The sequence below is a fragment of the Microchirus variegatus genome (genome assembly GCF_963457635.1).
Source record: "Microchirus variegatus genome assembly, chromosome: 3".
NCBI classification, from domain to species: Eukaryota; Metazoa; Chordata; class Actinopteri; order Pleuronectiformes; family Soleidae; genus Microchirus; species Microchirus variegatus.
This window is the reverse complement of record NC_139804.1, coordinates 8,081,889-8,097,912: the sequence shown is the minus strand read 5'-3', so window position 1 is coordinate 8,097,912 and position 16,024 is coordinate 8,081,889. Positions and strand designations below refer to the sequence as shown.

Here is a 16,024-nt window from a genome sequence, read left to right as displayed (position 1 = left end):
GTTCTTCTGGCCTAACTCTGCTGTCACCTTCTAAGCGTCTTTGATAGCTCACATCACATAGGTATATCTAATGTAACGTAAGCTAAATCAACATAAACATAAATTATGATATGGCTGCAAAACACTGACTTTGAAGGCAAAGGGAAGGCCTAAAATAATGTGAAACAGGCTAAACATAACTGTTGTGTGTAATAAATGTCTTCTGATACAAGGATAAGCTTCTCACGGTGAAAAGGAGAGCAAAAAGTGGGCACATTGACAAAGGGTTTTTAGTAAGAAAAGTGCACAGCAGAAAGAGAAGGAGTGAAGGAGAAGAGGATGTGAGGGATGAAGAGGAGGAGGCTGCTGCAGATTCAGAAAGTGAGATAGAGGCAGGGAGTGACAGGGAGGAAGAGGGTCCCAAAGCCTTTATTTTGAAAAAAAATTAAATAATAAATAATTAAAACAATTAAAGAACTGAACAACAGTGAGGATATGTGTCTCTGAATGTGTGTGTGTGTGTGGGGGGGGGGGGGGCAAAGTTTAATGTACAAAAAAATACTTTTACCAAGTAACATGATGACAAAAAATGTACAGTATTTCATTAAATAATGTATCCACTAGATGGCAGACTTCAGCAATTTGTGTGCCACCCAGTACGCATTCCAGGCCATAGGGGGCGACACGTGCCGATGATACGTAAGAGACACAGTGACGCAGAAAATAGCTTCTCCCAGCGTTCTGCGCCCTCTGGTGGATGGAGGCTGCTTTACTATCTGTCTGTCTGTCTATCTATGTTTATAGCAAAAAACAATTTGTTTATTTACATGAATAGATAAATTTTTGCATCATACATACGTTTATATTATATGCTCATATTCATTTGTTTTCTTTTGTCTGTTTTGTTCGAAATAAACAATACATAATATAATACAAAAAATATATAATAAAATTATATATATGTATATATATAATGTTATATGTATATATATATTAAATAAAAATGTATATATATATAGTACACGACTGTCAAACCAAACACTTATTCCGAAATTATGTGAAATATCATCATACATATTGTAATTTAGACGTATTTTTCTCAAAAACGTTGGATCTTGTTGAGTTTTTGCCTCACCTTGAATGGCCATTACTGCATCCAGACTGAGGGGGTCGCCCCAGAGTGCACCGTGAGCAGGTGCAGTTGCAGGCTGCCACATTAAAGGAGCAGAAGAAGAGCGTCACCCCGCCGTCTTGTTCGTCCACATTCTGCGGTTGTTTCGCTTCAGTCTCTTCTCTGTCGCTGGGAAAGAGACAAGTCTTTCTCTTTTTTTCTCTCTTCGCCCATCGTCAGGAGGAGGTGGAGTTCACTGTGCTTCAACTCCGGGGGAACCAGGCATCTGCTGCAATGTTGACACGCAGCTGAAGGGACACACAATCTGCTGGCACTGATATACATGACAGGTGAACTTCATTTTCGTTGTCTTGTTTTGTCTCTGTCATCGTTATTACGTGGCACAACTACAGTAAACGTGCCTTGCTTTGACTTGCTAACGTCAGCGGAGGCTAACGTACGTGTGTGTGTGTGGGGATAACGTGTCGACACAAACGGACTAAACATGACAGCGTAAATGTGAATTTTGTCTTAATTTTTAATATTGCAGCGTTACTACTCTCACATGTGCTTGGATATTATCACCTCGTTTCGTAGTTACAGCCCGACATAGTTAAGCTAGGTGGCTACTAGCTAGCCGGGGCTTGTCACACAGACAGACGCAGGACAAACCAGACCAGGCTGCTCTTTACTTTTTCTTTATCTAATCTGTTTTTCCCTCCTTGAAGTGACATGTGTTTTTCCTTAAAGAAGACAAACTGTATATCAGATAAGTCTAATCGTTGTTGTCTGTTTTGGGGGCTGTTAATGTAAAACATCTGTTTCTGGCAGAATACTCGTTAGAAATGGATTTAGGGAGTCAATGTGAGGCTGGACTACATATGGACAAGAGTATTATTACAATAAAAAAAGACGTAATCAGTCGGTATATGTATTGTATATGTCAAAAACAGCGATTAAAAAAAAAAAAAAAAAAGCTCAAGTAAATTGTTTAAACATATTTATGGACAGAAGACAGTAAACACCTGTTAAATTTGGGAGTTTCAACCTGAAAATGACCACTGAGCATGTAGTCTGGCCTAGTGAAAAGAAAAGTCAAACCTTGAGTGTCATGAAAGGCCTCTCAAATATAATGCATTATTATTGTTATTATTATTATTAGTAGTAGTAGTAGTAGTAGTAGTAGTAGTAATAAAACATTGTGGGGGGAAATAAAACCAATTTATCTTAAAATGATATCATGATATTCCATCATTATATAACAATAACAATAATATTTGAGACTTTCAAAATAAAAGTGTTCTGTGTGGTGATACAGAACAATCTGTTTTTCACAATAAACATGTATTTATGATGCAAAATAAATATACTAATAAAAAGTATAACTAAAATACCTCCATTAAAAAAATAAAACCTTTGCCGAATGGATGCCTTAAAATGTGTTTATTTGAAGCATAAGCATTATATTATATTAATACTTACATTAAAGGTCACATAGAGTGGTCCTGTTGCATATAAATGTTAGTTATGGAGGTCTACTTACATATATTAACTTGTTTTTATGGTCAAAAACCTCCTAGTTTCTGTAAACTAGCCGATAGAAATCCTCTTTTCTGACATTGTTTTTCTGCTCGGGAGTTTTCAGAGTGAACTTTCACCCCCAGAAGACAGAGTCTTGTGATTGGCCAGTACTATCCAGAACATCCGTTCTCAGAAGCGCAGCGCCCCCCTCTGGAACGGTGGATGCACTGCTCCTCATTATCAAAACATTGTTTTAACAGTGTTTAAAAATAGCTTCGTCACGACTCCCCGCCGCAGTCCCTTTTATGACTTTAAACCGGAGTCAGACCCAGAGTCAGAAGACACTGTTGCTCGTGAAACACCTCCACAACGGACGTTATTCTTCTTCTGCATTTCTATGTACGTAACCGGATGTGCCCGGACTACCGCCCGGAGCAGGACAATCGGTTGTTCAGGAGAACTGCTGCTTACGTAACTATTACGGGATTTTCAGTGATCTCGTTGAGCCCCGAGATTACAATAAAACACAACGTTCTCAGCAATGGCTGAACTGTTTGTTTCGAACCGTCAGGGCTTCATAAACAAGGTAATGACGCAGATACACACCAAAAAAACGGCGATAATAGGAACTTCCAGTCTAGTTCCGCTTTAAAATATTGAGGTGGTGTCTTGCTCTAATGCAGTGTACAGTACATCTTTCCCATTTATCTACAAATATGACTTAAGTTGAAAAAAACTGATTCCAAGCAAATATTTTGCTCAAACACACTTGACATGTCACACACGCAACGTATAACGGAACGTTTTTTTCTTCATTTGTGGGAGGTGTTTCTCCGTCTGTCACTTCCTGTCGGCAGAGAAGTTTAAACCCCACATGTTTAAAATAAACCCCACATTTTTAACTGGTTTCTTCAACTTTGAAATATCTGATACATATTATGATTATTACTATTTTTTTGGCCAAACCACTAAGCAAACTACATGGTTATTATGGTCAGATTTCTCCCACTGACACAGGATTGTATTGAAATTATGAAAGTATTGTGTGGCATGGAGAAACTGAGCTTTTCTGTTTAGTGACATTTTAGTAAGTTGACACACTGCTGACATGCAACTGCTGACATGCTTGTTTTAATGTTTGATGATGGGTTATTCATTAATGAAATACCTCTATATCTATAATTTTGTATGTTTTAAGTGCTTTACAACAAAAACAAATGGTCAATAAGAGGAAAAGTGACGGAAATATGTTGTTGTGCAATACATTTGATCAAATTTACTACAGAAGGTGAATAAAACAATTGCCAACAGTTGAGATAAAGCCATGTTTGAAGTTTGAAGACATGATTTAAAAGAGTATCAAGGAGGGAATCATTTGTGCAATGTGCAAAGTATGATTAAATAAAATCAAGTTATGTGGTTACAGGCTCCACATGCCTCCTTAGCCTAAAGGCAGCATTAGCGAGCTCATGACTGTGTATGTTGATCCATTCAGGACGAGGAGGCAACATTTGAGAGGTGACGGCACGCGTCTGCGGCTGCTGCAGAAAATCCTTTATGTAACAATCCGGGTCCCCATGTGCTCCAAGCCAATTAATGCCGTCTCTTCTCCCTGCAAGGATGTCATATGTTCAAGAGACAAAGGAGCCGCATTGTTTTTCAGTCGCTTAATTGATCAAACCGACCAGAAACGCTGCATTTCTGTCATGCTACATTTGTCAGGAATTGTGAGTCTCTCTGTCTTTTCTTCACAGCGCGCCACCAGTCATGGAGCTGATCAGATCTGTGACCCTGTGGATATTTTGCTTCTGTCTCTTTGGGAAAAGTTTGACTGAAAAACCAAGTTCGCCCACGCCGGACAGTCCAGGCGTAGAGAATGGGATGTCAGGTGAGTGATCAGTCATGGCACTAATTTGTTACAGATTTTTTAATTTTTATACACACACACACACACTATAGGTTGGCACTGAGAATACTAATGTTGGTGCCACATCTTTGTGGTTGTGCAGGCACTAAATGTGGCCATGCTGAGAATAGTACAGCTGGCATTCTTCAATAAGACCTGTCCTCCAACTTTCATCAACCCCCCCTAACCCCCCCCTCTCCCAGTCATACAGCGGATAATTTGCCTAATGGTCTGTGAAACAGATGAGTAAGTAAATAGTTTGTTGTTAAGATGTTGGATTTAGGTCAGTATATTGTAGCGCAGCAACGATTGATCGATTATTAAATTGATTAAGTATTTTGATTGGTTTGAAGTTTTTTTTTAAAATATAATCAAAAGTTCTCAGATTGTTCAGCTTCTTAAATGTGAATATTTTCTGGTTTATTTTCTCCGTTTAACAAGAAATCATCATCAAGAGAACATCATCACGTCAATTTTTTGCAAACACTGATTAATATTGTTCAACTTTCTGACATTTATGTACCAAACACCTAATCAATTAATCAATAAAATAACCGATCGATTATGAAAATACTCGTTAGATGTAGCCCTTTGGGTTTAAATTTAAGCCGTCGTTCCCAAACCCACTTAAAAGATGGCTAGCAATCATGACTTGAATAATAATATCAATTTTCACAAGAGCAAGTTTCTCCAAGAAATGTTTTCAACATAATTTTGGAGATGTTGTGTAAAATGTATACTTTCTGTGGGTTTACTGTTAATGGCACTTCTGTCCTATTTGTTTCACAGTAAATCAGTCATGCACTTTTCATTTTCATCTTTGGACTTTTTATTGCTTCTCAGTTTTAGAGCATTGTTATCGACTGGTATCGCTAATAGTGGCTCGCCCAGGATATGTTTTTATTCAGTTCAGACGTGACGTCACTCCCAGCTCCAACTTCCAAATGTTAATGGAATTTGCGGGGCGTGAGTCTGACTCTTGGTACTGAAGGCAACTATCTGAGGTTAGCAAAGCATTGTCTGTTAAAGGTAAACGCAGTAAGGCTTGCTTATATATCTAAAATGATGGAGATGTGATCATTGTTGGATGAGCCGACAAACATAAACACTGGTAAAGGAGGGAGTGAAAGGTTATTTGTCTCTATATGCGGCCCTGAGACATCCCAGCCCCCGGGACCCTCATGTGGAGGATAAAGTGGTAGAAGATGAGTGAGTAAATGCTTTTGTTTGTTAGCATCTGTGCTGGGAAGTGACATCACGTGATTTTGATTGGCTGATGTTCAATTATTCAACTTGTGCCACACTCGACACAAAGCAAAGCAAAGCCACAGAACCGCAGTCCAGTTAGGCATTCTAATCCAGCATTAATGAACTATTGTACACTCTTGCATCGTGGATTTACACTTCTAAACTTATCGTATGAATCTCCAAAACTACATCACCGAGTGTTGGCCTCTTTATAGCGGTGAACTCCCCAGCTGACTGACTGCATACACAGTTACTGACAGTAGATGCAATTAGGCAGGCATGTTTTGAGCTTCCAGTCTGTCTGTAAATTATATAACCTCCATCTCTGTGGGAACATATGACCCAGTTAAGACTATGACTCAAGATTTTTTTTAAGTTTCTAGTAAAGTTGTACCTGTTTACAGCTGTTGCTCAACCGTGTTTACACGTTTTACTTCACTTTATTAACTGCACTGTCGACAAACACCCCCCCAGTACTGCAAACATGTATGGTTGTCATCCCTTGTTGGTTCTGCCGCAGAGTAGTTCTTAACAGGCAGACGTTGTGTCCAAGTTGCTCCTACATTTTCTGCAGTTAAAGCACTTTTATTATCATGATGCAACAGTCCCAAGAGGCCACAGTGTGTGGGATAGAAAAGGTTATTGACAGTGATTTTCAAAGCCTTGTGTATTTTGTTTTTACTGATAATGAGATATAGTAATGGTGCAGTTATGTTCCTCATCCAAGTTGAGGAACAAAGAAGGACTTGCATAACTTTTAGCTCTTAAAAAAGGGAAAGAGGGAAAAAAAAAGCAGGCAGACTGGTATGTAAATATCTTATCTTGTGTCTCTGGAGGTTTGCAAGCCAAATGAGAAAAGGGGCCAGTGGGTGTGTGAGTGTTGCAGGTGGTTGGCTTTCACAAGGTTAACTGTCACTCTTTGTTGAATGTGAATGAGTGAGTGTGTGTGTGCGTGTGTGTGAAAGTAGTTGCCTTTTTGCTATGTGGCTTTGCAGGTTCTCTGAAACTGAATTGTTTTGCTTGTGTGACTGTGGAAAACCTCACTATGCGGAAGTTGGGCATCCATGAGTCTCACCTCTGGTTTCCAGTATTCATGTGACCTATAGAAGTAGTAGCTATTGTAAAAGCATGTTTTACATTTTCCACTTTGTCTCACTAAGCCAACCTGTCATAAATGTGCTATAAGAATGCGTGGATTGAAATTTCGTTTGATCAGTAGGAGGGGGAATTATGCTGTAAATGTCGGCACAATGCAAACAGGATGCTTGCAACTGAATATACGTTGTTTGGTAACTGATGGCCATAATTAGTGATGACGCAGTATTAGATCAGATGCACGGAATGGAGCTTGTAGTGTTGTTTGTTTTTTAAATGAATTGCAGGTGTGACTGTAATTTAACAATTTTAAACTAACATAACAGTATAAAGTACTCAACTGTTTTATTTTTTTCAAAATGCAGTGTTGTTATTTCAGCAACATGTGCATAAAATAAACGTGGTGGTTAGCTGTTTGTTTAAAAACCAAGTTTACATCCTGTTAGGAAGTGCAAATAATTCTCCCACGCTGCTGAGCAAAGCCATCCCTCATTATCCATTACTTCCTTTGTGTGGGTATAATGCTCTGAAAGAAGTATAACAAAATATGCTGTGTTTTACAGATGTTTCTTGCAGTATTTTATTTCTTTAGAAAAAAAGTCTGTCTGATTAATAATCACACATTTACAAGTTGTGACCTGGCAAAAGTATGAATAACACTCGATATAGACTTAGTCGCAATACATATATTTTGTGTGGCCTTATATTGCTTTTGAAACGTGACAATATCATATATTGTGACTTAAATAATAAATATAGTGGTATCTCTCGCAATTCCCACCCATGCAATTGTTATTTGTTGCTTGTATCGTGATAAATTATAAGAAATTGCAGTTGGACTGAAACAATTGATTGATTACTAAATAAATCGTCAACTATTTTTGGCTGTCTTGTCAATCGTTTGTCAAAAGTTCTCTGATCTTTCAGTTTCTAAAGTGTCAATACTTTCTGGTTTCTTTGCTTCACATAACAAGGAACTCAAAAAACTGAATAATTTGTGAGTTACCCCAGTAAACCTTGGGCTGCCATGGCCTTTCACAAAGCTCCTCGGAGCGTCTGCAAAACATGACATACAAGGTTTCCTCTGATTGGGAGCGGCAACATTATCTGTGATCTGTGACAGAGGATGTGTTATCCCTCAGGAAGGAGAGGGGAACACCGAGGGCAGGCGACGTGTACTAGATAAGTCGCAGATTGCTTAATCGCATAATTATAATGATTATATCTGAATTGGCTAAAAATAGTCACAGAGCCCTAGCACTTTAATAATTAAGTTATTAGAACCTGTTTGCTATTATTCAGATATTCAGACTGTTAAATCATTTAATTTGATTTACTGGCATCTTAATTAATAATTGGTGTCGCTGGATCCTGGATCTGACACTGGTTGACGGCTCCATGGCTATGGATTTATTTAATTGATTATTAAATGAATCATCAACATCAATTTTTCCGTTGTAGAGTTTTTTTTTTATTATTGTTATTATTTAATTTTTTTATTTTTACAATTTAAACAAGATTCTGATTTTTCAGCTTCTTAAATTTCAATATTTTCTGGTTTCATTGGTTTATTTTTAAAAAGAATAAACATGTAACAAACATCTTGGTTTGTGAACAAAACAGGGTTTTGGAAACACCAATCAATACCAATTTCTGACAGACCAAAGAAATGCTTGATTAATCAAGCATATGATCTACAGATTGATTGAGTACTAAAATAAAGTTAGTTTATTTTCTTTCTCTTGAGAATGGGGGTTATGTGGCTACCTGCCGATTAATCAGTATTCATGCGTCCAACTATCGGCCTTCAAAAATCCACTATCTTCCATCGATTGACCCGTAGTCCTGATAGTCAAGGTGTCTCACCTCTTGATAACATTCCATCATTGAGTGAAAGACCTAAAGTAAACTTGCCGCCAGTTCAGTAATCTTAGTGAGAGAGTGAGAGAGACTATGGGCAATGCAATCCAGACAGAGGACTTTGACTCTTGACCTTTCAACAAGAAGCCCAGAAGGTCAAAAGCTGTGAACCTTTGTAGCCATCACATGATTAGTGGACAATAACGGAGTTATTGTAGCATTGAACTAACACTACAACTTTATTTAAATTGTTTGTTTCCAGAGCTGTAAATCCATAGGAATTAAAAAGGAAACAACGTACATTATAACTAGATTAACTAGATTGTATTTTTTTCTTTAAATTAAATTATTTAAAAATCTTACTTGTCACAGTGGTTGTTGGAGCAGATGATGTTGTGGTTGTTGTGCTTTGTGTGATATAATAATATATCCGACGATATAAACATTTTCCGTCACGATTACCCCGTCCAAAATAACCAAAATAATGTAATTCACAATATTGTTGCGACGACTGGAAAAAATAGGATGCATATTTTTAGTGAATAAATCACAAGGACTGTATGCTGTTGAGTTAGACAGGATTTTTAAGTCACTCACGGGAAATATAGCCGTTTTTCTCCATTTATTTTTCACCGTTGTAAGTGGTTTTTATCACGACAAGCGATGATATATATCCTATATTGTGCAATCACTAGGTCCAACAAAAATGGAAGAAGATTCTGTTTTAATGCAGTGTGGATAATACTGACCATTGTGTGTTGAGCCATGAGTTTCAAACCTTTCTTGACACCCTCGTCGTATGATTCTGTTTTTCCTCACCAGATTTCTGTCGCATCGATGACTCACTGTGCAAGGATGCGAACGCACTCCTCAGCTTCGAGGCTATCCGTAGTATCCACAAGCAGATGGACGATGACGCCAACGGCAATGTGGACGTGGCAGAGACGGATGGCGTAAGTACCAGCCTAGAAATTCAGCATCAGCACGATCCCAGTGCTCTATTGGTTTGCAGTCAGCGAGGTGGTCAGAGGAGGCTTACAAGAATCATCCTTGTAAATCGTTTGTCATCGGACTAGTCATCGCTTTTGCTGCCAAGATGGCAAGTGAATCATAGCCCTGCTTGTTTCCAACTCACTCAGAGTAAAGCTGGATTTGGTCTAAATGGGCTCCACCACAACTGGCAAATTTGTGGTGGACTAACTGATGTTGACGCATGACGTTTGCGTTGTTTTTTTTTAAATGCTTGAAAACTAATGGCAGGTGCTTGTCTTTTCGTACACAGTGCAAACCGCTGTATTGTGCTTACCAAAAGTCGCGTCTGTTGCTTGAATTAGCGATTTCTTTAAACGATATGGGCTGTAGTCCAGCTTTCGACCTGTGCTGTCGTCTAAACTCCACTCAGTGGCATGTGGTTGAGACCACACCAAAGACAGCAGCGTCATGGCTGCAGCCTTCTCTCTGCTTTTAGCAGAGGCACTTGGCATGCAAATAGCCCGAAGGCAAAGAATCAAATTATATACAGGGAACACTCATATCTGAAGTGGCTTTGATCCAAGAAATGTAATCAAGACCATGTCAATACAGGAGTCCCGTTTCCTGCCATTATACAGAGAATAAAGTGGATTGTTGGTTTCTGTACAGCAAAGATCAATGTGTATCCCCCCCAGCTTTTAAGAATGATCTGTAGGCCTTAATCACATTATACAGATCCAGTTATACAGTTTATACAGTAGAGGTGCAACTACCGATAAATAACCTAATTGATTAATTCACTTTATCAGTCCAAAAAAATACAAAAATAGCCTAATGCCATACTGTAGTCTAACAGGTTTTGTCACTTCCCACTTCGGAGACACGTGATCAGCGGACGTGGATCAAAATGTATTGGATAGACCTTTCCAGACCAATGATCTGGATGACATATGGATAGCTCTTGATTCATTTATCAATCGATTCATCATTTATTTCAGTAGTGTGATCTCCTCCATCTGCATCTCAGACCAACTCATTCCTGTCGTGAAATCCTACCACACAAATTGTTCAACTTGGAAAGACGTCATGACCAAATGTTGTCTTCCACACATGTTGCGTGAGTTCTCTCTTGTAGGAGGGCAAGATTTTGTGTTGTCTATTTCTTTTTTTTTTTTTTTTTTGGTTATTGTTAGTTTGAATGGAATTAGCCTACAACATAGTGGGTGATGTACAGTGTGGGTCCTTGGTGACTCGTACTTGACGACTGCTACTCCAGTGGCAGTGGGGGCAGGAACGGAATCTAGAGCAGCACACTGTGTCAATTTAATGTGCAGTGGTGTCTGGTGTATGTAGAAATTTCATACATTTTAAAGGTTTTGGTTTCAGGGGGCAGGGGCCTTGTGATATACTCGGTCCCTTTTAGTTGTTAGTTTGAGTCCTGTATACATGACAACAAGTAGAGCTGCAACAAATGATTATTTTCGTAATCGATTAATCGGTCGATTATTTTCTCGATTAATCGATGAATCGTTTGGTCCATAGAATGTCAGAAAATGTTAAACGTTGATCAGTGTTTGTCAAAGCTGGAAATTATGTTCTCGAAAGTCTTGTTTTGTTCACAAACCATAATGATTCAATTTTAATGATTTCTTTGTTATGTGGAGCAAAGAAACCAAGAAAATATTCACATTTAAGAAGCTAGAACAATCAGAAATCTTGTATTAATAATGAAAAAAACTGCATTTTTGGAGCCCTCAAATGCAGTTTTAAATAAATGTATCATCCTCGAGTTTTTTTACATGCAAGCAATACATAACATTGGGGAAATGGTATCAAAGGCCCACCTGTCCTATTGTGCCGTCTTTGTTGTCTTCTCTGTTTTTGTTCTGTTTTTCTGTGACAGTGTTCGAGTATTTAGAGTTGTATTGGGTGTATAAAGAAATTTTTTAAATGATGCTCTGTTTATGAAAAACATATGAATTAAAAAAAGAAAAAGATTGTGTAAGTAAAGTTCTGTTTCTGGTGGCAAAGGCCTTTGTGAAAAGGTTCTCATATTTTTGAGGAAGTCTCCCCCTTCAAAAGCAAAGTCCACCCTCACACTCACGTGATTACACTGACTGTTTACACCTGCTCAGGTTGAAAGCTTGTTAAACTATGGAAAGAATGTATGATGTCCAAAAAAACTCCTTTGGACGAATACTAACGTCAACAAGTTGTTACACGCATGCTGGTGCTGTAAAAGTGAAAGAGACCAAGTCAAAAACACCTGTGTGGTTGGTTTATATCTGTGAAGAGTCTGTAACAATGAGATGGGGAAGCAAATTATACTTAAAAAAAAATCACAGTTTAAGTTTCAGTGGAAAAAAAGTCAGCAACAAAGCATCAATGCACTCTTTGATCTTACTTTCACTTCACTTCATATGTTCATCCATGTGTATCCCTGTTGTCTCAGCTTGAGAGCAAGTGGATTAGATATGTAAATATGTAAAAGTACTGCAATTTGACCAGATTTGTACCAAAGCAGGTGAAATTTAAAATAAATAATGCTGTGTGTGTGTGTGTGGTCTAGATTATGTTAGTGATATCAACATTTATATCTGAAAAGAAAAAGTGGCATTGAACTATTCCTACATTTGCACAGACCAAGTTAACCAAAATGAACTGAAATGCAGTTCAGTGTCATACAGACTCTTTATAACCGCTGAAATGTCCTTGTCACACCGCAGTTCCTGAGAGAAGATCTAAACTACCATGACCCAAAGGCCAAGCATAACACTTTCCACGGGGATGACCAGCTCATCAGTGTGGAGGACCTTTGGAATGCGTGGAAAGGCTCTGAAGGTACAGCTTTAAGGCTTTTTTCCTTTCAAATCATCTCTTCAGTCATGTGTCTGTGTTGCAGACAGTGAGTCCTGTTTTATGAATTGTTACATTCTATTACTACTGACTGTTATTAAAGCTAAATCAGCTATGCACTTCTCAGTGGTGACTTCTCTGGTGGTCAGTCATGACCCCCCCTGCTTGACCTTATCACTTGCCCTACAAAGGAGCTAAACCGTTGATAAGATGCCATGTCGAGCAAAGCACGGCATACTTATCAGTTCCTGCCAGTGGCAGAGCAGACACCATCGAGTCTGTCAGCACAGGGTTCTCACCACCTTGTACCAATCTGTTCTGCTTTCCTACTGTGTGTATGCCTCGAGAGCACTTATCACATACGCTGCTGTATCTGGCACTCGTGGTCTTTCACACCCTTTTCCTTTGGTTGCCTTTCGATCATTGTTTTCTCATTGTGCCAACTCGCTCAGTCTGTGGAGGGTTTACCACATCGGGGTTTTTTCGTTTGAGCAACAGCTTAACACAGAAAACACACACGATTTACTCTGTGTCAAGAGCTTATTACTGTTGACAAGCCGGTGTTTGCTATTCCATAGGATACCTGGTAAAACTTTCAGGATATGGATGTGCACGAATGTACATTATATCATCATGACCTATCAAAAATTGCTAATCTAGGCACGTGAGGTTATTTACTCAGGAGAGATGTAACCAGCACTGTCACTACGGTAACCTTGTCTTGTCGTTCCCTCGTTACCACAAAGAAAAAACCCCAAAACCATCACATTTGCTCTCAAAGGAAATGATGACAGTCCTCTTACCCAATGATCACCTACTTTAAATGACTGTTTGTGTGCTGGAAAAAATACCCCAGCAAACATCCCTAGATGCAACCTTTTTTCTGAAAGCTGTGTAGTGTGTGCCTTTTAAAAAAAAAAAAAAAATATAAACAAAACTCTGCTTCATTCAAACTATTGTCAACTGAGTCTACACAGTGCTGATTGAGCCTATCAGCGCCACATGAATCTCCACACAGTGTCTCATAGTATAGTGTTGTTTAGGGCTTGCGTTGTCTTTAGATATTCCCGCACTGCACACAGGAAGTGATTGGTTTTATGTCAAGACAGACGGAGGCAACAGCAGATTCTATTGCTCAAAAACCGGGTCATTCAGCAGATTTTAAATGATGAAGACCTTTTGCCCCTGTGTTGGTCTGATAGTATTGGCTGACAGAGCCAATATTACGACACAGCAGCTCAAATATTTGATTGACATCACTTATTACCTGGTGTCGATGACACAGAAATCCCCAATGTCTTCCGCTGTGGTGAAGAACTTTCTTCTTCGGTTATTCATTGGTGGATTGCTACCCATGGTTGAATTTGTAGCATTGCTATCTTTCAGTCCTGTCACTGCTATGTTGACGTTTGTAGGATTCTAGGAATTCTCAGTTCTAGATTTGCTTCAGTTCTCAATAAGAAGTTAAACACACAATCAATTAAATCAACTGCTTTTCCTCAATACATTATATTTTGTACCTGTTTAGGTTCAACAATCAAGTAAAATGGCTTAAAAATCTTTCAGTTTTACAAAAAAACACATTTGCTGTTGATATGAACATTGTTAATCAGGGTCAGAGATGGAAGTGAGCTCTCTAACCATACACTCATTGTTGCTTGGCTGTTTTTTTTTTCTCCCTTCAGTGTACAACTGGACAGTGGATGAGGTGGTGGAGTGGCTCATCACCTACGTGGAACTGCCACAATATGTGGAAGCTTTTCGCAAGATGAGCTTTAATGGCAGTGCCATGCCAAGGTCAGTGACTTTTCATGATATACAAGTGTGAAATCCGTCAATCTACCTCAGCATTGGCCACAGATACATTTGTGCTTGATTTGTACTGAAGATTTGCTTAGAAATAAAAATGGAACGCTTGAGCCTTGAGGTTTTCTGTGTAGTAGTGTGCAGAAAACCATTAGCACAAATGACTTGATGGGATTTTGTTGCACTAGCTTAAAATTGGATCACAACCCGTTGAACTGCCTTTTTGAGGTGAGTTTATTTCTAGCTCTTGAGTCACAATTAGCATTTTTAAAAAGTGAGTCCACATTTTTTCCAAGTTTGCGAAACACTGGTGTAGAATATTATGTTGCATATGACCCAAAATACATCACAACATTCACTCTTACTTCCTTGTTCTTACAAAAATGACTGACTGACTGAATGGATGTCTGTTCTCTTTCAGGCTTGCCATTAAAAACGGCACTCTGACTCTGTCTATTCTGAAGATTTTGGATCGTAGCCACGTGCAGAAGTTGCAGCTCAAATCCTTGGACACTGTTCTGTTCGGAGCACCTCTGAGTACGTGATCTTACTCTTTTTATTTAGTTCCTGATGGAGCTCTGCCTTATACTCTCATTCATGCAACATCAATGATTTGTTCCAGACTCTCCCCAACCCTGAGTAGAGACAAGACTGGATTCAGTCTGATTATGTCTGATTTATCTAGAGTGTGAGATTTCCCTCCAATACTAATTGACCAAAAATATGTTACATATTTTATCGGACCACAACGTCTTCTCCATGTTGCTCTCTCGATTGTTTCAAACCTCACATTGACCACCTCTACTTTGTTTTCCACCATACAAACAAACCAACAAGCAGCAGCACAGATACACAGTAGATATAAACAAACAAGCGGACAGAATAATAAACCATTTGGGTAGAGTCCTCTGGAAGACAGTGTGTAGCTGGTTGCTATGGAGATGACTGAAACCCTTCAGGGCAAGTGTTGTGTGACTCATTAAAAAAAAAAATCAAATTGCTCAAAAACTCTCAGTGAAATTCAGCCAACATGGAAGAAAGGAGATTCAGAATAAGGTATTCCTTTTTCAAGGAATGAAATAGTTTATCCATCAATTTATTTAAAACATTTATATTTTCTGATGGAAATCATCGCTGTCCCTCTAAAGTCAGAGTGCTTGTGCAGGTGTTCAAAGCAACATTTTAAAACACTGTTTTCCAGGCCTTAAAGTCTGGGAAAATGTTTAGCCCATAGTAGAGTCTGCACAAAAGCATTTTAAAATGTGTATTAAACAAAATTTTGGTCACATAAATGTGCTGGAGTAACATCCTATCAAAACATTTGTGAGGCCATTCACATCATTCTTTGAAATGTACTTTTTCTACTCAACATAACAGGTACAATCTCAACAAGAAAGTAGGCACACAAGTATAAACTACTTTTCTGTTTTGAAAAATCCGAAATTTTTAATTTGGTAAAAGGGCAAGAACCCTGTAAAATTAGATGTTTTTCGACATGTCACCTCTTTGGTAAACTCCACCTGCACTTCACCCTGATACTTTGGAACTGGAACAACACAAGCGGTAAACATCAACAGCTTAATTGAGCAAAGTTACCTCACCCTGTCATCTGCCAATTGCATCTTTCATCAGCACACCAGGCTAACCCAGGCTAGCCAGTGATAGCCATT

General features: G+C 38.6%; 1 protein-coding gene across 1 annotated transcript in view; it reads left to right on the top strand.

Annotated features, from left to right (window-relative positions):
• Positions 1 to 1,325: 1,325 nt before the first annotated feature.
• The window catches only part of stim1a (stromal interaction molecule 1a), a gene marked incomplete at its 3' end in the record, with an annotated part of 31,742 nt that continues 17,043 nt past the window's right edge, over positions 1,326 to 16,024 (top strand). The window contains exons 1-6 of the mRNA XM_083886700.1: positions 1,326 to 1,440; positions 4,366 to 4,499; positions 9,543 to 9,673; positions 12,419 to 12,533; positions 14,234 to 14,345; positions 14,776 to 14,891. Coding sequence (XP_083742826.1) covers positions 4,379 to 4,499; positions 9,543 to 9,673; positions 12,419 to 12,533; positions 14,234 to 14,345; positions 14,776 to 14,891 — 595 coding nt within the window. The 5' untranslated portion in view covers positions 1,326 to 1,440; positions 4,366 to 4,378. The remainder of the gene's footprint in view (positions 1,441 to 4,365; positions 4,500 to 9,542; positions 9,674 to 12,418; positions 12,534 to 14,233; positions 14,346 to 14,775; positions 14,892 to 16,024) is intronic.